The sequence below is a fragment of the Sparus aurata genome, chromosome 16, assembly GCF_900880675.1.
Source record: "Sparus aurata chromosome 16, fSpaAur1.1, whole genome shotgun sequence".
NCBI lineage: Eukaryota > Metazoa > Chordata > Actinopteri > Spariformes > Sparidae > Sparus > Sparus aurata.
This window is the reverse complement of record NC_044202.1, coordinates 30,053,105-30,078,578: the sequence shown is the minus strand read 5'-3', so window position 1 is coordinate 30,078,578 and position 25,474 is coordinate 30,053,105. Positions and strand designations below refer to the sequence as shown.

Below are 25,474 nucleotides of genomic sequence, written 5' to 3'. Positions count from 1 at the left end.
TCAAAAAAGCCAATTTGCTAAGAATGCCATTTGCGTGTGTGTCTGCCCTGCCCTGTCAATTGCTGGCACACAACAAGATGTGTGTAGTTGTGATTCTGCCCAACTATTCCGCGATGAACGAAGTGAATTCCACTTCGATATGAAACAACTGAGTGAGTTCTTTGGTTAAACACCGCTACTGCAGGACGCTCGTCAAACCTGGTCACTTGACCGCTGTCCCTTTCCAAAAGGAAGAATCACATCTGGCTGCACTCCACTACCTATCTAAATCTGTGGCATTTCCACTTCCATCCTCCCCTATGATGCGCTGCCTTCCTGCCTTCACGGTGACAACAGAAGGCAGTGTCTTATCTGCGCCGGTGGTCGAGTGGTTGGAGTGCATGCCACATACGCAGTGGACCCAGGTTTGAATTTAGGGCGGAGGAAGTTTACTGCAAGCCACAACCCCCCCTTCTCTGTCCCACTTCCAATCTAGAGAAGGCCGTAACACTTCACACAACGTAACGGTGCAGAATCGATTGTCAAAACGTACCCGATTATTAAATGTTTTAGAAATCATTCACCTGCAGCCCATTAGGATTTCTGTGGATTGCACGAAGTTGTTCTGACTTCACCTGAAAGCGCTTGATACTGGCAGGGGCAACCCACCGCGTTACAAACACACGTTGGGAGAAGAGGCTGATATTCACCCCCGGCGTGCACCGTCCCAAACGCAGGCGGTTGCCGCCTCCGTGAACATCGATCGAGGAACGGGGCTTAAGCCGCGGCGCGTTTGGACGGCGGCACGCCCCGATGCGCGCGTGGACTGCGAGGGCCCGTTCATCACTGCTTGCAGTTTTAATTAGGGCCCGAGCAGGTCATCGACCTGTGAGGTCCCTATTGTAATTGGAGGAATTATTCTTCGTTATTATTATTCCGATCCGACATCGACTGCAGTTTTGGATGCCTGAACATAATCGAAAACTCTCCAAATTTGGAATTTGCGTCACGTTAAGCGAAAATAGCGATCCTGCATTGTCAATGGGCGTGGTCGTGACCTGCGGGCTCTGTAGCGCCCCCTAATGTTTATCCCCGCCTCCCACAAGTGCGTAGAAGAACGAAATTCAACACGCAGATTCCTCATGACCAGACGCACAAAAAACCCAGTGGGACCCCTAGTGTCACTCCAACAGGAAGTCAGTCATTTAGATGTGTGGCGGCATTTTTGTCCAATTCATGCCTACTTTGAAAACTATCTTGTCCTAGAGCTTAAACACCATAGTCTTCAAATTAACTCAGTAATTTTCTTCATGCCTTGGAGAACAAAAGTTATTAAAATCTTTCAGCTGCGACATACTTTAGTGGGCGGGGTGGTGGAAACCATTTTTTCCCCTCGCGGTCAGACATCAAGCCTTTATAACTTTAACATACAATTTCCTATCCACACCAAACCACTTGTAACTGTAGAGGCTGTCTCCCCGAACAAATCTCAGCATCAACACTAAGTCGGCCATTTTGATTTTGGCCGCCATGTTGAAATATTGCCAATCTTCGTACTTAAATTAGCTCCTCCTACAGATGTAACGCCACCGACTTCAAAGTCACTCAGTAGCATCCTCTGACGTTGAAGATGAAAAGTTATGGAAATCTTTATCCTACGTCATACCTGCTGGCCACAGTGGAGCGGGCAATTCGAATCCTTCGCCGTAAAGCATCGTGTCCTCATAACTTCTTCATACAATGTCTTATCTTGGCCAAATCTCTCAGGAATGCAGAGGGAGTCGCCCTGATGAGATCTGTGTAGTCATGGGGCGTGGCCGTGACGAGTGGGCTCTGTAGCGCCCCCTATTGTGATGCCCCGCCTCCTACATGTAACATAGAAGGACGAAAAAATGGTACGCATATTCCTCATGACCGGACACACAAAAAAACCCATTTGGACTCCTAGTGTCAGTCCAACAGGAAGGCAGCCATTTAGATGTGTGGCAGCGTTTTTGTCCAAATCATGCCTACTTTGAAAATTATCTTGTCCTAGAGCTTAAACACCACAGTCTTCAAATTAACTCAGTAATTTTCTTCATGCCTCGAAGAACAAAATTTGTGGAAATCATTCAAATGCGCGATGGTTATGTTGGCCGTTCGGTGGAAACCATTTTGTCCTCAAGCCGTCAAGCATCGAGGCTTTATAACTTCAACATGCAATTTCCTATCCACACCAAACTGCTTGTAACTGTAGATGCTGTCTCCCCGAACAAATCTCAGCATCAATACTTAGTCTGCCATTTTGCGTTTGGCCGCCATGTTGAATTACGCCAATCTTCGTACTTAAATTATCTCCTCCTACAGATGTAACACCACTGACTTCAAAGTCACTCAGTAGCATCCTCTGACCTTGAAAATGAGAAGTTATTAAAATCTTTATCCTAAGTCATACCTGCTGGCATTTGTGGAGCCTGCCATAACAATCCTTCGTCATGAAGCATCAAGTGCTGATATCTCCTTCATACTATTTCCTAGCTCGGCCAAATCTAGAGGGAATCTAGAGGGAGTGGCCCTGAATAGATCTGTGCATCAATACTGTGTCATATCAATAGCGCCACCCACTGGAAACATGAAGCAAGTTTTATTTCAGGCAATTTGGGCATCCTACATGCATGTACATGAATGAAATGTGACACGCATGTGTGTCATGACAAGACGCACTAATGACTCATTTACACCCACACTCTCAGTCAAACAGGAAGTGGTCAATTTTGCTTAGAAGCACATGAATTGATGGTGTAGGTGATGCAAGTCGCCACTAGATGGCACTGTTGTCTTTCAAGGCACATGTATCATATTCATCAGATTTTATTGAAACTTTAAAAGGTGGCAGCATGCACTTCTTGGGATAAAAACTAGTAAACAAAGCAGAACTTAGATCAAAAGCTTGACACTGATAGACAGCCATAAATACATTTTTTGAAAGAAGGCAAATGAAGCATTATTCTACACATATTTATGTGCAGTGATGACAAACATAGTCAGATGTACATGGCATTTGCAGGTAGTTTTGTCTGAATTGCACGTTACAACAGGGCATAGTTGAAGGGTAATGGGTTGAGCCACATAATGGATAAGTCAGTGGTAGTAAGCCACAGCACACAATTTTCAAATAAGCCAATTTGCTAAGAATGCCATTTGCGTGTTGTGTCTGCCCTGTCAAGGTGGCACACAACAAGATGTGTGTAGCTGTGATTCTGCCCAACTCTTCCGCGATGAACGAAGTGGATTCCACATCGATATGAAACAACTGAGTGGGTTCTTCGGTTAAACACCGCTACTGCAGGACGCCCGTCAAACCTGGTCACTTGACCGCTGTCCCTTTTCAAAAGGAAGAATCACCTCTGGCTGCACTCCACTACCTATCTTAATCTGTGGCATTCCACTTCCATCCTCCCCTATGATGCGCTGCCTTCCTGCCTTCACGGTGACAACAGAAGGCAGTGTCTTATCTGCGCCGGTAGTCGAGTGGTTGGCGTGCATGCCACATATGCAGTGGACCCGGGTTCGAATTTAGGGCGGAGGAAGTTTACTGCAAGCCACAACCCCCCCCCTCTGTCCCACTTCCAATCTGTTCCCTGCAAAAACACAGGTGTCCGTGCCTGAATTCCAGACAAAGGAAAAGAGAAGGCCGTAACACTTCACACAACGTAACGGTGCAGAATTGATTGTCAAAACGTACCCGATTATTAAGTGTTTTAGAAATCATTCACCTGTCGTCCATTTGGATTTCTGACTTCCCCTGAAAGCGCTTAATACTCGCAGGGGCAGCCCACCGCGTTACAAACACACGTTGGGAGAAGATGCTGATATTCACCCCCGGCGTGCACCGTCCCAAACGCAGGCGGTTGCCGCCTCCGTGAACACCGAGCAACGGGGCTTAAGCCGCGGCGCGTTTGGACGGCGGCACGCCCCGACGCGCGCGCGGACTGCGAGGGCCCGTTCATCACTGCTTGCAGTTTTAATTCTTTTTATTATTCTTCTCTAAGTTTGACCGCAATCTTGGATGCCTAAACATATCCAAAAACTCACCCAATTTGGAATAGTTGTCACATCTGGCGAAAATTGCGATCCTGCATTGTCAATGGGCATGGTCGTGACCTGCGGGCTCTGTAGCGCCCCCTAATGTTCATCCCTGCCTCCCACAAGTGCGTAGAAGAACGAAATTCAATACGCAGAGTCCTCATGACCAGACGCACAAACAACCCATTTGGACCACTAGTGTCAGTCCAACAGAGCTTGAATCTCGTGGTATAGGCCACGCCCATTTCAGTCTCCGTTTTTTTTTGCTACGTCGCAAAATGTCCCTCCTGACAAAAAGTTATTAAGGGATTCTAATTAAAGCAAATAATCTTAAAATTATTAAATAACAACTTCCTGCAGATTTGGTTCAAAACAGGAAGTGTTGGATATTTCCACAGTGGTCAGGTCTAATGACATGAAACTCAGGATACTACTTCCCCATGAGCCCCTGAGGCCCTGTGCAAAATTTTAGGCGATGACCACAAGGTGGTGCTCTTTAAATTGAAGTATCTTATATCTCCACAACGGTTCATCGGATTAACATGAAACTTTGTGCATTTATTGTCAGTGCCTTCCTGAGGACAGCTGATGAAGGGTTCACCGATCTGCCACGAGGTGGCGCTCTGGTGCCAGTTTAATTGTATATTTTGCCCTGTGCCCACACCATAACATTTATGGAAATGAAATTCATAGAGGTGCTATAGAAAGGCCCCTGTGACTCACACACCAAAAATGACCAGCAGGTGGCGCTATTTTCAATGAAAAAGCCTTTTTTGCTCATAACTCCCACTTAATATGTTGCACATTATCAAACCTCATACCTATTTGTTCCCCCAATTCAGCTGAATTGTTTGATGTAGGCCACGCCCACTTTTGCTGTAACTTTCCATTCGCAAAATTGCAAACAATGAAAAACCTACTTTTTTCGAACTCCTCCTAGACGATTTGACCAATTTGCACCAAACCTTGCATGTAGCATCTGTAGACCCTCCTGACAAAAAGTTATCAAAAGAATTTTGATAGTCCATAAACTGCCCGAAATATAAAATGACAAATTCTGGCATATTGTGTTGAAAACAGACAATCTTGCATATCTTTACAAAATACTGTCTGATCATCACATAAATGTTCGTCATTGTGTGGTATGGCCTGATGAGGCTTTGTGTATATTTGGTGCAAATTGGCCAATAGGTGGCGCTCTGGTGGCAGTCTAATTAGTGTCAATGGGATTAAATGGGGAAATCTTCAAGTCCTCTTCAAAACTCATCGAACTTCAACCTCTCCTTGTCCCTCATACTTTGAGCTAGACACACCATTCCAACTTTTAATGAGTAGGAAGACTTCAAACTATCGGGCATGTATTCAGTTTTTAAAAATCTTTTACGGTTTTCAAATCATCACAGTTTTAGTTTTAAGGATATGTAGGCCGTCTTCTGATTTTATAATGGGTGTGTATTGTGTGAGCTAGAATGCGTGACATCATAGCTACAGTGGAGAGCAGCTGGAAGAACCGGAGAAAAAAGTTCTCTTCAGCTTGATTTGGATCCCACATCTTTTACTTCACATAGACAATATATACAGGGAAATGTAGGAAATCTTGTTGGCTTTCAGCTGATGGTCTTATTCCAGATGTAGGACTTACACTTTTGGCTGTTTGTGACACTGCTGCAGGGAGACAAATTCCAACAGTACAAAAGTCAATTCCCTGAAACAGTACTGAACACCACCATGGAGGCTTACCCACTGCTTAACAAGAACAAGCTGAAAACTGAACTGTCTCACATCTACAGCAATGATGCGTTCAAGAACCGTAGTGGAGCTGTGGCTCTGTACCAGCTGGTCACAGAGTGCAATCGTCAGGAAACCTTTTCAGAGACTGTGGCTCTGCTAAACATCCTCATCACAACTTCTATGACTATAGCTGATTCTGAGCGGTGCTTCTCAACACTGAGGAGAATCAAGACCTTCCTCAGGAAGACAGTGTCACAGGATACTCTTAATGCAGTTGCCATGCTCTGTATGGAGAAGAAACTTATCAAAGACATCCACAACTTTAACCACAAAGTCACAGAGAAATGTGCATCTTTCAAGAAGAAAAGTGCAACATTTATGTATAAAAAGTAAAACTGACAACACCTGAACAGTTTCTTCACAGGTTTAATATGTTACTACTAATTGTCAAAATTGTTCTGCTTATAAGGCAGCGGAGCAAAACAACCCACCTTTTCTCCTGTATTCTTTTCAGTTTCATGAAACCTTAATAACCATATCACATTGGAAGTTTAATGTGCAGTGCTGCTGTTTTCATCAGACCACTCCATGACAATACAATGTTTGTAACAGTATTAATTTTACTTGATCTGTAAGTGTTAAAAAAGATAATATTACTAATAATAAATGTTTGGAGATTTGTTTTGACATTTTATGTGATATATAGATATAATCATAATACATATTTGTATTGTAATATATACATTTTTTGTGGGGGGGGGGGGGTTATTATGACATGTTCGGTGCATTCAACAGTAGCATACACATTTCTCACTCATCCATACATCACATTCACGACTGATACAGTTACTTTTCACACCACATGCTTTTTGTAAATAGTTATTGTTTCAAATTAAACATTCAGGTTGCACTTTAACATTACTTGTCTTATCTTTGTGGCATGAATTGAGCCAGTTTGTGACAACAATGTTATATAATGTAGGGTGACTGCTGTCCATAGTGCTGTCTCTATTTTCTTAGTTTATCAGGTGTTGCTGTTCATCAGTTGAACTGGCAGTGAGTCAATATCCACCATCATGACCATCTTTACTGTTAATTTACACTTTTATGATTTACTATATATTTTGGATTTTGTTATAGCCCCCCCTGGAAAAAAAATGCACCAGCCGCTACTGCCACAAACACCATTTATGTGCCAACCTAGGTGCCACACACACTACCCAGACCTAACAATGTATCATAGCTGATCAAAGGCCCTATATATAAAGATTTACACAGTTAACACTGGTAAACCGGAAGAATCCTCCCAGGACAGAGAATGCACAGCAAGAGAGGAAAATATTGTAAGGGTGATGCCAGTGCCAACGCTAGAGTGGAGAGCAGCTTTAAAAAAATATTTTGGCGATAACCATCACATTTTTTTCAAAAAACGGCAGGAGTTTGGGAGGTGTTTTCCCACTCGTTCTTATGTGGACATTTCCTACTTTGCCTCTGCTACTGCTCCAGCATATGTGCAGCCACAGAAACTGTAAAAAAAGCTCTACAGGTAAAGGTCCAACAGCACCCTCTACTGGTGCAAAGACAACTAGCAGTGAACAAGTCAGGACATGCTCAGTCACACTGAAATGCAGCAGACCAGTCAGTGAGCAGACCGTGTGAAGCTGCATGGACTTTCTGTGTGTTTCCCTAATGATGTGTGCATTCTTGAGGAAATTTAAGTGGTTTCTGCTTGTAGTTATGGATAATTTGATCACTATTGCAGTTTACACATAGCCTGTGTCTCAGTAGTAGTTAGCTGCACTTTGCTTGCACTGCGGCTACATTTGGATTGTGAGGACTATATTGTGATGAGTATTTCGTTTGTAATGCTGATTTTTCAACTCAGTCTATTTGTTGGGATTGTGACCATGCTCATTAGAGTTTAAAGGTCGAATTATTTACTATAGTTAACAGTCAGTATATAAAGCTATCATGCTGTTTAGCAGTCTATAGGGTCAAACACTGTACTCCTCTCATTATTTGTTCTTTATGTAGATTGCAGGGAGTTCTTCTGATTTCAGCATACATTGTTACATTTCGGCAGGAGGAGCAGCCCACCAAATCACAGGAAAAACGTCCTCAAACGGAAGGTGTTGCGTTGACAAGCCCAGCGGCAGCAAGCATCGATGGCAGCATGCCCCGACGCGCGTGTACTGCGAGGGCCTGTTCATCGCTGCTTGCAGCTTTAATATTATTATTATTTTCACTAATACAGCCCTGAATTAGTTCTGAAGTCTTTAAAAGTAGGCTAATGCAAAAAAAGAGAACGACTGAAACGTTGGTATGCGCTAGAGAGGCAGAAATATCTTTTCACATTCCATATTTACACTATGGCGGCCGCCACAGTCTCGTCAATGTTAGGGGAAACACTGAATTTTTAAGGTGTAGCGGCCTTTATTTTGCCGTGGCGGTGCTCCACAGTCAATTACATGTAGGGGAAACCCCGCGGGTACTACATATATTCCAAAAGGTCACTGCACAATGCACGGGAAAAGGCTTTTCGACAAACGGCTGTTTCACACGGCAGCTATTTCGGCTGCTAGCTGCCGCCTGGTTACGAATAAAAGCAAAAACCAGCTATCCATAACAATACACGATGAAGCAGCAAAATCAAAAGTTTAACGTGCAATTGATAAACGTATAAATTGATGCCGTCTAAGAGCTGTGGAAATGATGTTGGTCATTTCATAGACGTCAAATCAACCTGCCTGCCAGACGTTAATCAGACGTGAAATAAACGTCCCGACATGACTGGATATCTTCATCTCGACATAGCAGTAGGTAGAGGAAATAATTCTTGACAGTGTTTTTTCAGTTAAATATGTTTTCATTGAGATCGTATTCGAAAAAAAGTCTAATTAAAGTCACGACGTGACGCGACGTCGATTGGATGTCTTCATCTAGACGTAGGTCGAGAAAATGTTTTCTGGCAGTATTAAGTTAAACCGCTCTAAAATGCATATTTTTTAAAGTCATATTTGCCCTGATATTATTTTATCATGTTGAAAAACAGTCGAATTAAAGTCATGACGTGACGGGATGTCGATTGGACGTCTTCATCTAGACGCAGGTCGAGAAAATGTTTGCTGGGAGAGAGAGCGCAAGAGAGCACAAAGGAGGAAGCTGGTGGTCAGCTTGATGCAGACCTACAGACCGGACGGATTCGGTAAGAAAGAAACGTCTTCATTTCGTTTGAATTTGTAAATAACTGCTTCTTGAACTTCTTACAGTGGAATGTCTCTGTGTGTTTGCCTATGCGGACCAATCAAAACGTTTGTTTTTATCAGTGACACTTGTTATTTATAAGTGACATGTCAGTGGATTCCTTTCGAATGTGGACTATCCTGGAGCCGATGAAACGACACAGCGATCGTTTGTTTCCTTTTAAGAGTGATATAATGAGGGAAATTATGACAGATTTGGAAATGGTTAGAATACCTATACAAGCTATTCACTCCTGTGTTGTTTTTTATTTATCTTAAGCTTCTGTTGGGGAGACAAACACTGTTGGAGTTAGACACACAAACATTTCCCCTCACTGACTGGATAAAAAAGAACTGCTGCTTGTTGAGTACATTTGAATATCACTATTGTATTTTTACTGGTTGATGTACTGGGAGCTTGGTGTTATTAGCTGTATACAGGGTTACCATGTGTGGAAACGTTGGGATGGCGCATGTAGGCTACCTCATTTCCCCATGTTGTGGTCCATCAGGTTCTTGCAGGAATAGATCACAAGAATATTATGAATTTGCTATTAGAGATAAGAATGATAAAACTTCATTACTTTATTCATTTTAGTATTGCAGTGTTTCAGTGTGATGCTGTGCTAATGAGGAAGAGTGCACTTCAGACACATGACATGGCTTGATGGCGCCGCGTGAGTGGCAGCCTGTTGCAGCAGCTCTCGCTCACTTTTGAGCTTTTTTCTCTTTTTATAGTTCTTTGGTACTTTTTAACTGTTCTTTTTTACTTCTCTCTTGAGCTCTCTCTCTGGGCAGTATGGAGACCAGACTCGCTTTTTTCATTCTGGTCGTAACACTTCTATTTTCACCGTTGTCCGGGGAGCCTGTACGCAGCCCTATTGTTTACAGTAGGGATCAGCTGTTGGCCCTCAGTAGCACCGCGGTGCAGCCGCACTAGCGTCCTGATGTCCCCCGTGAGCTTAGGAGGAGGAGGAGACGCGGGTGCCGTTCCGGAGCTGTTTGCCGTCGCAGGAGGACACTCTACAGACCCGTCCTCCCGTCTGTCATTATGGGGAATGTAAGATCTCTCCCCAATAAGATGGATGAGCTAACGGCGCTGACCCGGCATCAGAGGAACTACCGCGAGTGTAGCATCATTGTGCTCACTGAGACGTGGCTAACGGAGCTGGACACGGACGCTAACCTGGACGGTTTTCAACTGCGGTGGGCAGACAGGACGGCAGAGAGCGGTAAGAGGAAATGAGGAGGGCTGGCTGTGTTTTTTAATGACAGATGGTGTAACTCAGGGCACATCACAGAACAGGGCCCGTATTCACAGTGACTTTTATCTTAACGTTGGGAGTACTCCTAAATCGGACTACAAGTTTTTATGTAGGAGTCGTTTCTTAAAAGTAATTCACAAAGCCGCTGAGACCTACTTTTAGTTATGAAAACACTGAACTCCTAAATTAGAAGTAACTCTCCGTTGCTATTGATGACGTCATTTTACAAGGACGCACTTATAAGCGGTGACAAAGGTGATTGGTTGTTGAGTGACAGGGCAGCCCATTGAAAAGTCATGTAGGCTACGCAACGCATTAAGTGAAAATATTTTACAGAGGTCTTTAATCTCAAGAATTTATAGTTCTTTTCAGTCATATGATGATCGTTTGACCACTAGATGGATGGATGGATGGTTTATTTATCCCGAGGGAAATTCAAGTGTCCAGTAGCATACAAAACATACATTAGACATACATTAAACTAAAATTAGAAACCCTAAAGAAAGAAAAAATATTATGTATGTGTATATATATATATATATATATATATATATATATATATATATATATATATATATATATATATATATATATATATATATATATATATATATATATATATATATTAGGGCTGTCAATTGATTAAAAAATTTAACTAATTAATCGCACTATTTGCTGAGATTAATCGCCATTAATTGCCTTTTTTCTTCTTAAGACTGAAGCTTGTAATACCGGATATTTAAATGTAAAATCACTGAATTTATGTAGAATCAACACAAAGGAAATATATTTAAATTCACATACTATTGTTTAATAGCATGTTTTGAACACATTCTCTAATTTCCAACAAAACCATTAAGGCCATCAAAATTAACAGCTCAGCTTGAAAGGCATATTTCTTATATGCACTACTAACTTCTTATATGCAATAATATAAATGATAATTAACAAAAAATGTGTTCCATGTTCAAGTGCCAGTTGAATTTCCAAAAAGGTCCACAATAGTCCATGCAAATATGAAAAAAAAGAACAAGGAAAGATTCTGCTGAGCGTTCAGAATATTGAACATTTTTCACTCCACAAAAACAAAAACATTTGGCTTAGTCCACCTTTACATTGAGCCAGTTACTGAGACAGACCAGTCTGTTTACATTATCTGGGGACAAAGCAGCTCTCTTCTTTTGGATGATGTGGCCTGAGAGTGAGAACAACCTCTCACAAGGCACTGTGGTTGCAGGGGTTGACAGGTACCTGCGTGCAATGTTTGCCAGCCAGGCGTGTGCTCCTTCTCTCTTTGACCACCACTGCAGTGGACACCCCTCCATGTCCATTTTGGGCTCTGCTTTGTAGCGGTCCACACATTGTTTTATGGACTCTTCACCATCATCTTCATCTGTATCTGTATCAGAAGAACCCAGCAAGAAGACAGACATCCTCCTCTTCTTTGGTGGCTGTTTCTCTGTTGTCTCTGCAGATGGTTGTTGTGCAGACCTCTCTCCCATCACCAGGTTGCTTACTGAAGCCCACACCTCACTCCTTTCATCTTTGGGTAGACACTTCAGATCTTTAAACCTGGGGTCGAGTGCAGTAGCGATCTTCAGCCATGGGAGGTTGGTGCTGTCCTTCCGTTTAGCTAGGTCTTTGGTAAAGACTGTCTTGAATTTCACTACGTAGATTGGATCATCGTCTGAGGGCTCCATAACTCTGACCAAGTGGCACAGGGCTGGCAACACCACTGAACAGGAGACATACTGCTCTCCCCCCAGCAGTTCAGTCACATATCTGCAATGGAAAGCACAAGATGTTTTAAACATGTCAGTAACTTAATTACACAAAGAAAGATACTCACTACCTTCATGTCCATATGCTTCATATGCACACACACACAGAAGATTCTAGGAGAGAGAGAACAAGAACACACACAGATCCCAACACACACACACACACACGACACAGAGAGAGCACAAACACACACACACGACACAGAGAGAGCACAAACACACACACATGACACAGAGAGAGCACACACACACACACACACACACATGACACAGAGAGAGCACGCACACACACACACACATGACACAGAGAGAGCACGCACACACACACACACACACACACACACGACACAGAGAGAGCACAAACACACACACAAAGAGGGAGAGAGAAAAAATATTATCTTACCTGCAAGGTTCAAGTAGGTCCTCCAGCTTTTGCAGTTTGTCAAGCTCCTGTGCAGTCAACATAGCAATGTTGCTTTTTTGCTGAGCCAGGGTAGTGGTCAGTGCAGATTTGTTTCGCTGGATTCGCTTGACCATCTCTAGGGTTGAATTCCATCTTGTTGCAATGTCCTGAACGAGTGACTCTTGCTTCTGTCCAAGTGCTACTTGCTGCTCTCCTAATTCCTGAGCGTTTGATGGACTATGCTTGAAGTGCCCGACAATCTTGCGACATTTGGCCAGAACACTTTCAAATCCACTGTCGTGAAGGGAAACCGCGATCGTTCTCTGCAGGCTATGGGCCGTGCAAGGCACGTGTTCAAATGGAAGAAGTCTGGCGGCTGCAACCATGTTACGAGCACTGTCGGTGCCAAGTGTGGTTAACTTTTCCTCGATCTTCCATTCTTTTGCGACACCCAGAAAATGATTAGCACATGCCTCAGCATAGTGTCGCTCTTCTGTTTTACTCACAGTTAATGCAAACGATTGCAGATGCCATTCTTTATCAGTGAAATGCGCTGTGACGCCCAAGTAGTTGTCATTGCTCACAGAAGTCCAGTGGTCCCCTGTGAGCGCGACGCCTTTTGCTAGCTCAAGCATGTTCATCCTCCGGGCCCTCTCATCTTCATACAAAGTGTGTATTCTTGACACGACGGTTCCCCTCGAGGGTAGATTATAAGAAGTGTCTCCCGTTGCAATTCGAATGATTTCTCTCAGTCCATCGTCTTCTACAATGCTCACTGGGCGGCAGTTTTTAGCTATCCAATTAGCCAAAGCATTAGTTAGCTTCTCACTTACAGGTTTCGTTATTCGCCCACGACGAGTACCACACTCCTGTAACGTAGCCTGGTTAAGCCCGGTAGTTTCGGCAGGGTGTTTTGCTTTGAGGTGATACACCAAAGACGAATTACTTCTGTGGTAATTAAATTCGGCTTTACAAAATGTGCAGATTACTTTAGTTCTCTCAAAAGATCCGTCTGCCAACTTTTTATAGTGAAACTTTCCACCTAAAAGTCCGCCCTTGTCTTTATCCATCTTAAACCAGGATGATCCTCTCGGCGGCTCACGTCGTCACATACGTCAGCCGCCGCAGAAAGAAAACAAAACACAACTTCGTTAATTGCGTTACATTTTTTTAACGCGTTAAGTAATTCAAATTAATCGCAAAAATTAACGCGTTAATTTTGACAGCACTAATATATATATATATATATATATATGCTGCTGTATGTGAAAGCAATATTTTCGTGTTTTGTTCGAGCACCCTGATCAGCTTAGCCGGTGGGCAAGCAGATCGTGCCACTTTGTTATTTTTCCTTTTTTGTTTTTGTCGGTAATCCTGAGGAGGGGGTGCGCTAAACTTAGTTTATTGCAGCTGGCCATTTGAGGTCAGATGTGATATTCTGGGGATGGTGATGCTTCGAGCTCGGTAAGCCGACGAAGACTAGGTGAGGCTTTTAGAAGTATTATGGTGGTTAGGTAGTGAGGGGTTGGGGTGTCTCGGCTGTTTTTTTTTTGTTGTTTTGCTTTGGTAGGGGGCTCCTCTTTTTGGAGTTTACCTGGTTAGTAGCAGCAAGTGTGAGTGTTCAGGTGTTTGCGTCATTTAGTGTAGAGGTGGGATTTATGGCTCTTTGAGGGGAGCCGGATCTTGGCGAGCCGTTCCTTTCAAAGAGCCGTTCAAAAAACTGGCTCATTTGACTGATTTTTATATTTATTAAGTTTTAAGAAGCTAGCCTGGTGGTAACTCATTTTATCTTGGAAATAATCACTGGGAGGTATGATGGGGTGAGATTTGGAACAAAACTGTCCTCCTAATTAAGACCGCTGCAGCTGCTCTGCTCTCCGAGGTAGGGGCAGTCACGTGTTTCTGGTTTGTTTCGTTTTTTGGGGGGGGTTTTTTAGGCAAAGGCAGCGTGCACAACTCAGATGGCGTCATGCTACATTTGCATATCTAATAAGCACTGTGCAGCTAGGCTGCGCTTCTCCCCGTGTAACTTCTCTGTCCCACTTAGGGGAGGAGCACACAGTGATATATAAAAAAAAAAAAAAGAACGGTTCTCAGCTGCGACTCGGTTCCCATTGTTCATGTTAACAAGCTGTTCAATAGGTGGTGGCGGACTTTGTTAAGGCTCCTTCGGAGGCGTTGTTGGATAAATGCACAAGGGAGCAGCTTTTGAAGATCGCAGACCACTATCGAATGGAGGTAGGGGATAAGCGGCTGAAAGACGCAGTCAGGAGTATTTTGAAGGCTAATTTGGCTGAGATGGGGGTGTTGGCTGAGGAGTCTAGTGGACATCTGCTATCTCTGGCAGCGTTGAATTTAACTTTCGAGCAACAAAAAGAAATGTTACTGCTGCAATTGGAGCATGATAAGGTAAAGCAGAGGATGGAAATTGAAAAACAAATAGCCATTGAGAAAATGCGCTGTGAGATGGAGCAGGCGAAGCTTTCTCTGCAGAAGAGTAGGCTGGAGTGGATTAAGAGTGGTAAAATGGTGGATGAGTCTGTAGATGGGCTGTCACCACCGCCGGAATCACCTGAATGTTTTGATGTTTTGGGAAATGTTCGGTTGTTGCTTAAATTTAATGAGAAAGAGCCGGAGGCTTTTTTCTCTTTGTTTGAGTGAGTTGCCGAGGCGAGGAGGTGGCCTGATGCAGCCCGCACAGTGATGCTCCAGTGCGCACTGACGGGCAAGGCGCAGGAAGCGTATTCTGCTCTGTCCGTGTCGGATGGAAAAGAATATGAACGTGTGAAGTCAGCGGTGTTGAAAGCGTATGAGCTTGTTCCGGAGGCTTATCGTCATCGTTTTCGTATGTGGAAGAGAATGGAGAAGCAGACGCATCTTGAGTTTGCTCGTGACCTGACCGATCACTTTGCGCGTTGGTGTTCCGCATTGAAGGTGGAGACGTTTGAGGATCTGTCGGAGTTGATTGTGTTGGAGCAATTTAAAAATTCAATACCTGACAGTATTGCGCAACACATCAATGACCTCAAAGTAAAAAGTGTGGCTGAGGCGGCTTCACTGGCGGATGATTATGTGCTGACGCATAAACGCTCCTTTGGTGAGTAGCGCGCCCAAGGTGGCACTCATGGAAATTTTGGAGAGCGTCCTATGTGGGTTGTTTTGGACCTAAAGAACGTAATGGGAGAGGTTTTGAGAAAACGTGTAGTTATTGTCATAAGAAGGGACATTTCAGAGCTGACTGTTATGCGTTAAAGGCGAGGGCTCTCCAGGGGAGTTCAGCCGTCTCTCTGCCTAGCGGGCCAGCAGTGAGTGTGACGGATCAGAGTGAGTCCGTGCCTGCTGCTTTTCTGCCGTTTATTTCTGATGGTTATGTTTCTCTGGTGGGGGGCAGTTTGAAGGTGCCGGTTAAAATACTGCAAGACATGGCAGCTTTTGATTCCTTCATTCAGGCTTCCGTGATACCCTTTTCCAATGAGAGTCACACAGGTTGTTGGGTGCCTGTTGTGGGTATGGAGATAAAGGTGGTACAGGTTCCTCTGCACAAAGTTGTGTTACACTCTGATCTTTTCCAGGGCGAGTTAGCAGTTGGTGTGAGGCCTGCGCTTCCTGTTGAGGGTGTCACTCTGATCTTGGGGAACGGTGCTGCAGGTGAGCGTGTGTGGGGTGGCGCGTCGCCACCGCTGGTGGTTTCTTCCGTTCCGCTGGTGAGGAAGCAGCCCGATAATGATGCGGCTAGTTTTCCTGAAGTGTTTACGGCGTGCGCTGTGATGCGTTCCATGGCCCAAAATTCACCTTCAGCAGTGCCTGAGCATGAAGTGGGCGATGACAAGGCAGCAGAGGGGTTGTGTTTCTCCCTGTCTGATGTTTCTCTCTCGGTCACGCGGGAAGAACTCGAGAGTGAGCAGCGTGCAGATGCGTCCCTGAACGGGCTGCTTGACGTTGCATTGCCCGCACATGAGGTAAAGAATGATTCTCATTGTTATTTTCTGCTTAAGGGACTGCTGATGAGGAAGTGGGTGCCGCATGGGGATGAGTTTGTTGGGGACCCCGTCCTTCAGGTTGTCATGCCTTCCAGGCTCCGTGAGACGGTGCTGAAGCGGGCCCATGATGAGTCTGGACACTGGGGGGTGAGGAAAATGTATGACCGAATTTTACGATTTTTTTTCTGGCCTAGGTTAAAGAGAGATGTGCCAGAGTACATTAAAACTTGCCACGTCTGTCAGCTCGCGGGGAAACCTAACCAAGTAATTAAGCCAGCTCCTCTGCTCCCGATCCCTGCTGTCGGACAGCCGTTTGAGCACCTTATCATCGGCTGTGTCGGGCCGTTGCCGCGTTCTAGGTCGGGTGCAACCTATTTGCTCACAGTCATGTGCCAAAGCACCCGTTATCCAGCAGCGTATCCTTTACGCACGATCACAGCGCGTTCCGTTGTGCGCGCCCTGACGCAGTTCATTGCTATATTCGGTATCCTGAAGATTATTCAAAGCGACCAAGGCTCGAATTTCACCTCTCACCTGTTTGCGCAGGTACTGCGACAGTTAGGTGTAAAACACAATAAAGCGTCTGCATATCATGCTCAAAGTCAGGGGGCCCTGCAGCGTTTTCATCAGTCCTTAAAATCACTGTTAAGATCCTACTGTGTGCAGATGGATAGAGACTGGGAGGAGGGGCTTCCCTGGTTACTCTTAGCAGCAAGAGAAGTGACCCAAGAGAACACAGGGTTTATCCCCAACGATCTAGTGTTTGGACGCGGCCCTTTTAAACCTACTGTATGAACAGTGGAAGGATGCGGACCCGCCGGAAAATCTGGTTGATTATGTCAATGGCTTCCGCCATAGATTGTACACTGCAGGGTTATTGGCCAAGGAAAATTTGGTTTTGGCGCAGGGCAAGATGAAAACATTGTATGACCAGCGGGCTGACCAGCGTGTGTTCAGTGAAAGGGACCAGGTCTTGGCGCTACTTCGTATCACCACCTCAGGCGAAGTACACCGGTCCCTACGAAATTAAAAAAAGAACATCTGACGGTTACTACATCATTGCTACGCCTGATCGTAGAAAAGGTACTCAGTTGTGCCATGTAAATGTATTAAAACCTTATTATGAACGGGTCCCCCCAGGTGAAGCTATCCCGGTCTCCCCGGCACCTGCGCGCCCTGCCTGTTTGGTGGGTAGAGTATCCTCTGCAGTCTGTGGCTGCCGGGGTAGAGGATGGGCTGTCTGAATCTGATACTGCTGTGCAGCAAGGTCGGCTAAAAAACTCAGAATCTCTGAATAATCTGCATGCTTTATTGGGACATTTATCTGTTTCACAGCAAGCGGATCTGTCTGAGGTAATTACATCTTTTCCCTGCTTGTTTGGTGATACCCCTACTCAGACACCTGTCATTGAACATGACATAGATGTGGGAGATGCACAGCCAATTAGGCAAAGATTTTACAGAGTAAACTCTGAGAAAAAGAAATATCTTGATGCCGAGGTGAAATACATGTTGAGTAATGGCATCGCTGTTCCCTCCTCTTCAAGTTGGGCCTCCCCGTGCATTTGAGTGCTGAAGTCGGATAACACCGCCACCGCCAATTTTTGGAAATTAAATGCCCTGACTAAACCCGTTTCTTTTCCGCTACCTCGCATGGAGGACTGCGTTGACCAGGTTGGGCATGCAGCTTTTGTGAGCAAGTTTGACCTACTAAAAGGTTATTGGCAGGTCCCGTTGTCCGAGCGTGCTCGTGAGCTCTCTGCATTTATTACACCGAATGGACTTTACGCATATAATGTTATGCCGTTTGGATTGCGAAACGCTCCAGCCACTTTTCAGAGGCTTATGACAAGGGTCTTGGGGGATTTAGAGGGGTGCACTGTCTATTTGGACGACACACGTAGTTGTGTGTTCAGATACATGGTCCTCTCATGTTGAGCGCGTCCGTGCTTTGTTTATGCGGTTGGCTGAGGCGCACCTGACTATCAACCTCGCCAAGTGCCAGTTCGCACAGGGCTACAGTGACCTATCTGGGCCGGATTGTAGGTCAGGGGAAAGTTCGGCCTATTGCAGAAAAAGTGAGAGCTGTCCAGTGTTACCCTCCACCCACCACCAAGAAGGAGTTAATGCGTTTCCTGGGTTTGGTGGGGTATTATAGAGGTTTTTGCAGAAACTTCTCAGAGGTAGTGGCGCCGCTGACTGACATACTTAAGACGTGTGTTACCTTTGTTTGGTCCTTTTCTTGTCAACAAGCTTTTGAAAGGGTAAAGTCACTTCTGTGTGAAGCACCTGTTCTGGCAGCTCCAAGGTTTGACCGTCCCTTTGCCCTCCAGGTGGATGCTAGTCATGTGGGAGTGGGTGCAGTTCTGTTACAGATGGATGACTTGGGTTTGGAGAAACCAGTGAGTTTTTTCTCAAAAACTCATACCAATTATTCAACGATTGAGAAGGAGGCACTTGCTCTAGTTTGGGCGCTCCAATATTTTGAGGTGTACTTGGGCTCTGGTGCGGTACCTGTAGTGGTTTACACCGACCACAACCCACTCATATTTTTGAACTCGTTACAGTGTCCAAACCAGCAGTTAGTACGATGGTCGTTGTTCTTGCAGTCCCATTGGCTCAACTTTAGACATATCAAAGGCTCTGAAAATGTTGTAGCGGATGCACTTTCCAGAGCCCCGCAAGGATAAGACTGTGTGCTACAATGTATTGGTGCATGTTTTGGTCTCTTTCTCTCTCCCTTTTGTCTTCTTCCTTCCTTCCCTCTTAAAGTGCTTCCTTTTGTTAACAGGTTGCTGAGGTGTCGGATGTCGATGACAGGCAGGGTGGAGGAAATGGATGACCATCGACAGCTGGGGTGTTCCTTTAGCACTTTGGTAGAAACTTTTGCTTTTTGGTTGTGGTTTCGGGGTTAGGTCCCCGTTCTTTAGGAAGGGGGGTGTGACGGCCTCCCGCCGATGGTGCCTGTTGGATGTTTGTGTTTGTGTTGTTGTCCTGTCTTCCCTTGTCTCTGTGCGTCTGTTTGCAGGTCGCTGGTGGTTGGTGCTTTGTCACCTGTGTGGGCTTGGCCAGTCCCCAGGTGTAGGCTACAAGAGTGTGTCGGTCCTCCCTCTTCCGTCTCTCTCTCTTCGTCACTCCGTTCCAGCGGCGGAGCTGGGCGCAGCTCCGTCTCAGCTCCTCGTGGTTTCTTTGTGTTCTTTTGGTTGCTTATGTTCCGTTAAGATCTTCTTTTGGTGAATAAATATATTAATTTCTTATTCTACCCGTACGCTTCATCGTATTTGTCCTGCCTAGAGCCGGGTCGTGACAATTCGCACAGGATAAGCGAAGTCTGTGTTTTAACTTGAATTTACTGACATATTCCCCCGGGTCGATCGCACCGGAGCCCTTGCTGGAGCAGCACAACAGTTAGATATGGATATTTTTAATATAACTGGTGAGCGTTTTTGTTTGGGGGGTTGTGCACTTAATTCTCCTCATGAACACATTTCTTTATCCAATATCCTTTCATAGACTTTGTCATGGGCTTGTAGGCTAGGGGTGTTCCAACAAGGGTACCTCACGATTCGATTCGATTTCGATTATGGGAGCTTCGATTCTTCGATTATAATGATTGTCGATTTGATTCAATTATTGGTGCCACGATTCTTCGATTATTGTGATTTTTAATGCTTTTTTTCCATACAAGATTGATTTTGACTTCATCTGTGGCTACATATGTAAATAAATAGCCTATCAATTAGCTCAGTTCCTCTAAAACTACACTCATTAAGTAAATACCAAGGTTTTTTGAACATTTGACTATTTTTCAAAGACACAAAATATTTTATTTTATGACTATGTAAACATTTGCACTTTGACCAGGGAAAGCTCCACTTGCAAGAGAGCCCCCTCTATTGGCGGTAAACAGTGAAAACAGCAAATCACATAGGTCTTGTCAGTCGTCTTGTTTGCTCTCTCATAAAATCCAAAGTGCTTCCACACGGTGGCATTGAACCCCGGTGGCGAGAGAATCGGCCACTCTTTGGGGGCTGCTAAAGCTGTTGCCATTTTGCAAAGAAACTAACGTTACTGCTGCGTTTGTTGTGGTCCCACTCACTCAAAAGTCCGGGTGGCGCGCGCGCTGAAGGTTCCGGTTACGTGTTTTTTGTTCCGGTCTTGCGGCAAAGCATCAACGCCACATCGATGAATTGCACCCACCTCTATTGTAGGCAACTTCCTTATTTTCACTTCATGCATTGCATGGCCTAAATTACTTTTCAATTGTGAATTACTTTTAAGAAACGACTCCTACATAAAAACTTTTAGTCCGATTGAGGAGTTCTCCTAATGTTAAGGTAAAAGTCTTTGTGAATACGGGCCCAGATCTGTTGTAAGGACATCAAACTTTTAGCTGTTAGCATGAGGCCGTACTACCTCCCAAGGGAGTTCACACAGGTGATTGTGTTCGCTGTCTACATCCCCCCCCCTCTGCTAATGCTGATGCAGCTTGTGATGTTCTTCACTCAGTCACAAGCTCACTGCAGACACAGCACCCACAGGCCCTCTTCCTCATCTCTGGGGACTTCAATCATGCCTCTCTGTACTCCACCCTCACACAGTATTTCACCTGCCACACCATAGACAATAAAACACTGGACTTATTTTATGCCAACAGAAAGGAAGCATACAACTCATCCCCCCTCCCTCCCCTGGGAAGATCTGACCACAACCTGGTGCTTCTCCCGCCGGTGTACAGGCCCATCGTAAGCAAGCAACCATTGGAAACCCGCACAGTTAAAAGCATGGACTGAGGAGTCTGAAGAGGCTCTGAGGGACTGCTTTGACTCAACTGTGTTGGAAGAGCTGTGTGTTTCTCATGGGGAGGACATCGACAGTTTAACAGGCTGCATAACGGACTACATCAATTTCTGTGTTGATAACACTGTACCCACCAGGACTGTACAGTGTTTTTCTAACAGCAAACCCCGGATTAATCCTGATATTAAGGCTCTCCTTAAAAGAAAAAGAGGGCCTTTAGGTCAGGAAGCAAAGAGGAGCTTAAGGCTGTGCAGAAGGAGAACCAGCTGCAGCAGAGAAACATCAGTGGAGTCTGGAAAAGCCTTAAAACAATCTCAGGGCAGAGGACTCCAGACTCCCAGGCTGCGGGGGACCAGACGAGGTTGAACGACATGAACAACTACAGACCAGTTGCTCTCACTTCATACCTGATGAAGACCCTGGAGCGGCTGGTCCTCGTCCATCTCTGCCCTCTGGTGGGTCCCCTTTTATGGACCCACTCCAGTTTGCTTATCAACCTGGCATCGGAGTGGATGACGCCATCATCTTCCTCCTGGACAGGTCACTGTCTCACCTGGAGAAGCCTGCAAGCACTGTGAGGATCATGTTCTTTGATTTCTCCAGTGCTTTTAACATCATACAGCCTACACTCTTGGGGGACAAGCTGGGGCTCGCAGGGGTGAACCAACTCCTCACATCCTGGATCCTGGATTACCTCACTCGCCGGCCACAGAATGTGAGGACTCAGGAATATGTGTCGGACACAATAATCTGCAGTACAGGGGCCCCAACAGAGCCTACAGAGAACTTACTCAGGACTTTGTGGACTGGTGCCAGTGGAACCACCTCCAGCTCAACGCTGGGAAGACCAAAGAGCTGGTGGTTGATTTCCACTGGCACAGACAACTCTGCACACAGGTGAACATCCTGGGAATGGACATTGAGATGGTGACACCTTACAAGTAAAATAAAATGGACTGAACTGGTCAGGCCAGCTCCACCCTGGGATGCCCTCTTGACTAGGGCTGGGCGATATGGACTAATAGTCATATCCCGATATATTTAGGCTGAATATCGATATATGATATATATCCCGATATTTTTATGCAAAGTGAGAGCAAATGTTCAGTCAAAATCAAAGCCAAATATGACATGTGGGTGGGAATTTCGTCATTTTAGGGGCAAGTCCATTTGGCCTTCACTTTTTTTTTTTTTTGTCAGGGGCACAAAGGCCACTGAGTAAAATGTGTTGATTTACCTTTCAGACTGATACCATAACATCCTAATTTATAATAAGACATGGATTATGTATTAAAACATTTTTTAAATGCCAATATCAAGTTAATGTTACATTACAAAACAGTTTTTTTAAGTAGGGTTAGAGTGAGGTGAGTTTTGTGACACCTTACTGAATATTAGTGTTATTGAATATTTCTCCCAAATAGAAATTACCCAAAATTATGGCAAAGCACATTTTTTCCAAACAAAAAAATTGTAGAATAACCAGCAGGAGACCACTGATGTGTGGAGTGATTTTGGTGGCACTACACTCTGAATAATAGTGAAGTTATTGAATATTTTTTGTAGTTTCTCTTTTCAGTGTTTCACTTTGTAGACGGTCCCTGCGCCCTCGTCTCACAACTGGCTGACCATACAGACCAGAGTTAATGTCCAGACGCTCGTTTTGATTAACATACGGTTGTAGCTCGTTGTCTACCGTACTACGGTAGGAAAGAGCCGTCAGTGGGGTTTAACAAGGTTTCCCTTATGAGTTATTGATCCGGGAAGTTCGAATCTGTGAATATATTTCCAACTTTACCGGACTAAATCCTACCACACACGTCAGTTACGTATCATGTCAAAACCGGCTGAGCTCGCTCTCTTTGCTGTAAGTTTCGTTCTTCTGTTTTGAGACGCTGCTGCTGTTTGAGAGGCTTTCACGTGAGATCATCGTGATGATGAGACTCCACCTGCGCGAACCGCGGACTCACTGAAGTTACTGTGAGTGACTACTGTGCACTCAGGTGGCTGTAATTAAAGGCAAGCCCGCTACGCTGACTGGTGGCCGTGCGATGATATTTTTTCACGGGGTATCAAGGCCAAAGTGTGGGGCAACGGCGGCCACCAAAGTGTTTGTTGAAGAGTGCCGGAGTGTCTGTTCCAGCCCCTCCCCTCTCTGTGCATGAAGGAGGAGGGGCGGGGGGAGCAGTGCAGAGAGCTCCGGGTCAGCAGTTTGCCCGGAGCAAGGATCACAGCGCAAATTTGAATTATATCGATGTATGCGATATGGTCTAATTCCATATCACATTTCAAAAATATATCGATATAAGTTTTATATCGATATATCGCCCAGCCCTACTCTTGACTCAGTGCAGGATGATGGACAAGCTGTCATCGCTGCTGGTGATGGAGTCCCACCCCCTGCAGGTCACTCTCACAGCACTGGGCAGCTCCTTCAGCAACAGACTGATACACCCTAAGTGTGTGAAGGAGAGGTATCGCAGGTCCTTCCTCCCTGCTGCTGTCAGACTTTACAACCAGCACAGCTCCATAGTGACCTCAACCTGTACTCTGCACTGTGCAATAAGTCTGTACATACTCATTTCAACACCCATATTTATCATCTATATTTAAAATCTGTATATAAATATTTGCTGTTCATTCTTGCACTATATCATGTAAACATGTGTATACATCAATTTGATTCTATTTTTTTTCCTTTTTAATTATATTGTCTATTTTATATTGTCTATTGTCTATTTTGCTATTGCTCTGTTCTTGTAACATTCTGACGCTGCTGCGACAAACACATTTTGCCGTCTACGGGACATTAAAGGATTTCTGATTCTGATGTGTCTGACTGCAGGCTAGGGATGACTGCAGGTTCACCTCAGGGGCTCTTTCCACCTCACAGGCTAACTGACTGACTGACTGATGTGTGGCTGAAGAGCAACATACTTTTTTAGCTTATGATTACTGTAACTAATTGACTGACTGACTGATTAAATACATGGATGACATTAAAGGTTCACTTTACTCAGAGTACAAGTTTATACTCCCGCTTGGTGTCCAGCCATGCAATTTGATTGGATGTCGTTCTGAGATGTTCACATGTTCTGAGATGTTAACTACAATCATTTAAAAATGTGAAGGTGACAGTGAAGCTAAATTACAAATTCAACTTGTAAACCACTGAATCAAATGAAATTAACCATGTTAGACTGAAGATCTGATATGATTCATTGAAAGGTGGATATGGGGCCATTTCTGACTTTTTGGGGGCCCTATGCAAGATGCTGTTCAGGGGCCCCTATTTTGTCAAACTACGATAGATAGATTCCTAACCCTTTTAGGTGATCCACAAAGATTCAACAATGTATTACATTTTAAAAGGAAAACAGGCTAGAGTTGTGAAAACCTCTCTCAAATTAAAATCAAACCTCTTAATTTGACCCACCCAAGCAAGTTGAACTGATAGAAAATGATAATACAAAGTAAATAATGGGGATCCTCTATATGGCTATAAATGAAACTTGTGCAGTGTTCCTCAAATATGTTTATTTTGAATTGTAAAACATTCTTAAACCTTAAACATCCTGGTCCAGTGGTGCTGAAGGGCGGACGTGCTGCTTCCTGGTCCGCGGCTCCAAAATATTTCAGAATTTCTCCTGCAAAGACAAAACTCCTCAGGTTACAAAGCAAAATAGATTCTATATAATTAAGTTATGTTACACTAATGCAGAAACTCATAATCTGCCTTTATTTTAAACTTTGCAATATAAAGCACAGTGTCCCTTTAAAATATGCACCCACTTTCAAAGTTGTCACTTTTGTACACTAGAGTAATAAACAAAGATAAGCTGATGAGCACTATGTGACAATGAATGAATATTTTTGTGTATATCTCACAGGGTATTACAAAGTGGACTACTTTTGCCTAATTGATGACATGGTCTTAACCTATATTCTGTGGGCAGAACTAACGGTCATATATAGTAGGGATTTGAATCTTTGGGTGTCTCACGATTCGATTCGATTTCGATTCTTCGGGTCACGATTTGATTCAAAATCAAATCGATTCTCGATTCAACCGATTCTCGATTCAACTGATTCTCGATTCAAAAATTGATACAATGCATAGTGTGTTAAGGCAAATTATGGCATCAAAACAATACAGTTTTTATAAGATAATGTGATTTTTAAATAAACTGATTCCAATGATGTAATCACACAAAGGCAAACTTAACAC

The 25,474-nt window shown here is 44.3% G+C and overlaps 2 protein-coding genes across 3 annotated transcripts in view; one reads left to right on the top strand and one right to left on the bottom strand.

Moving 5' to 3' along the window:
• The first annotated feature begins 8,856 nt into the window (after nt 1-8,856).
• The window catches only part of gpr68 (G protein-coupled receptor 68), an 89,398-nt gene continuing 72,780 nt past the window's right edge, over nt 8,857-25,474 (top strand). Inside the window, exons 1-2 of one of the 2 annotated variants that reach the window (XM_030392392.1) lie at nt 8,857-8,980; nt 19,238-19,322. The gene's annotated coding sequence lies outside the window, so the exon portion shown is untranslated. Of the gene's footprint in view, nt 8,981-9,694; nt 10,250-19,237; nt 19,323-25,474 lie in introns of those variants that run through there. The other variant, XM_030392393.1, reaches the window with a different exon arrangement.
• LOC115566480 (zinc finger BED domain-containing protein 1-like) lies at nt 11,143-13,040 on the bottom strand. Its single transcript, XM_030392394.1, has 2 exons — nt 12,467-13,040; nt 11,143-12,064 (listed from the first exon to the last, which is right to left on the bottom strand). Exons 1-2 carry the CDS (start codon nt 12,850-12,852, stop codon nt 11,383-11,385), a joined length of 1,068 nt encoding a protein of 355 aa, XP_030248254.1. The 5' UTR covers nt 12,853-13,040; the 3' UTR covers nt 11,143-11,382.

What these genes read in the sequence shown, in the direction of transcription:
- LOC115566480 (XM_030392394.1), bottom strand. Translation starts at nt 12,852, where the DNA reads ATGGTTGCAGCCGCCAGACTTCTTCCATTTGAACACGTGCCTTGCACG. An exon ending in GACCTACTTGAACCTTGCAG is followed by an intron (nt 12,065 to 12,466) that starts GTAAGATAATAT and finishes TTTCCATTGCAG; the next exon opens with ATATGTGACTGAACTGCTGG.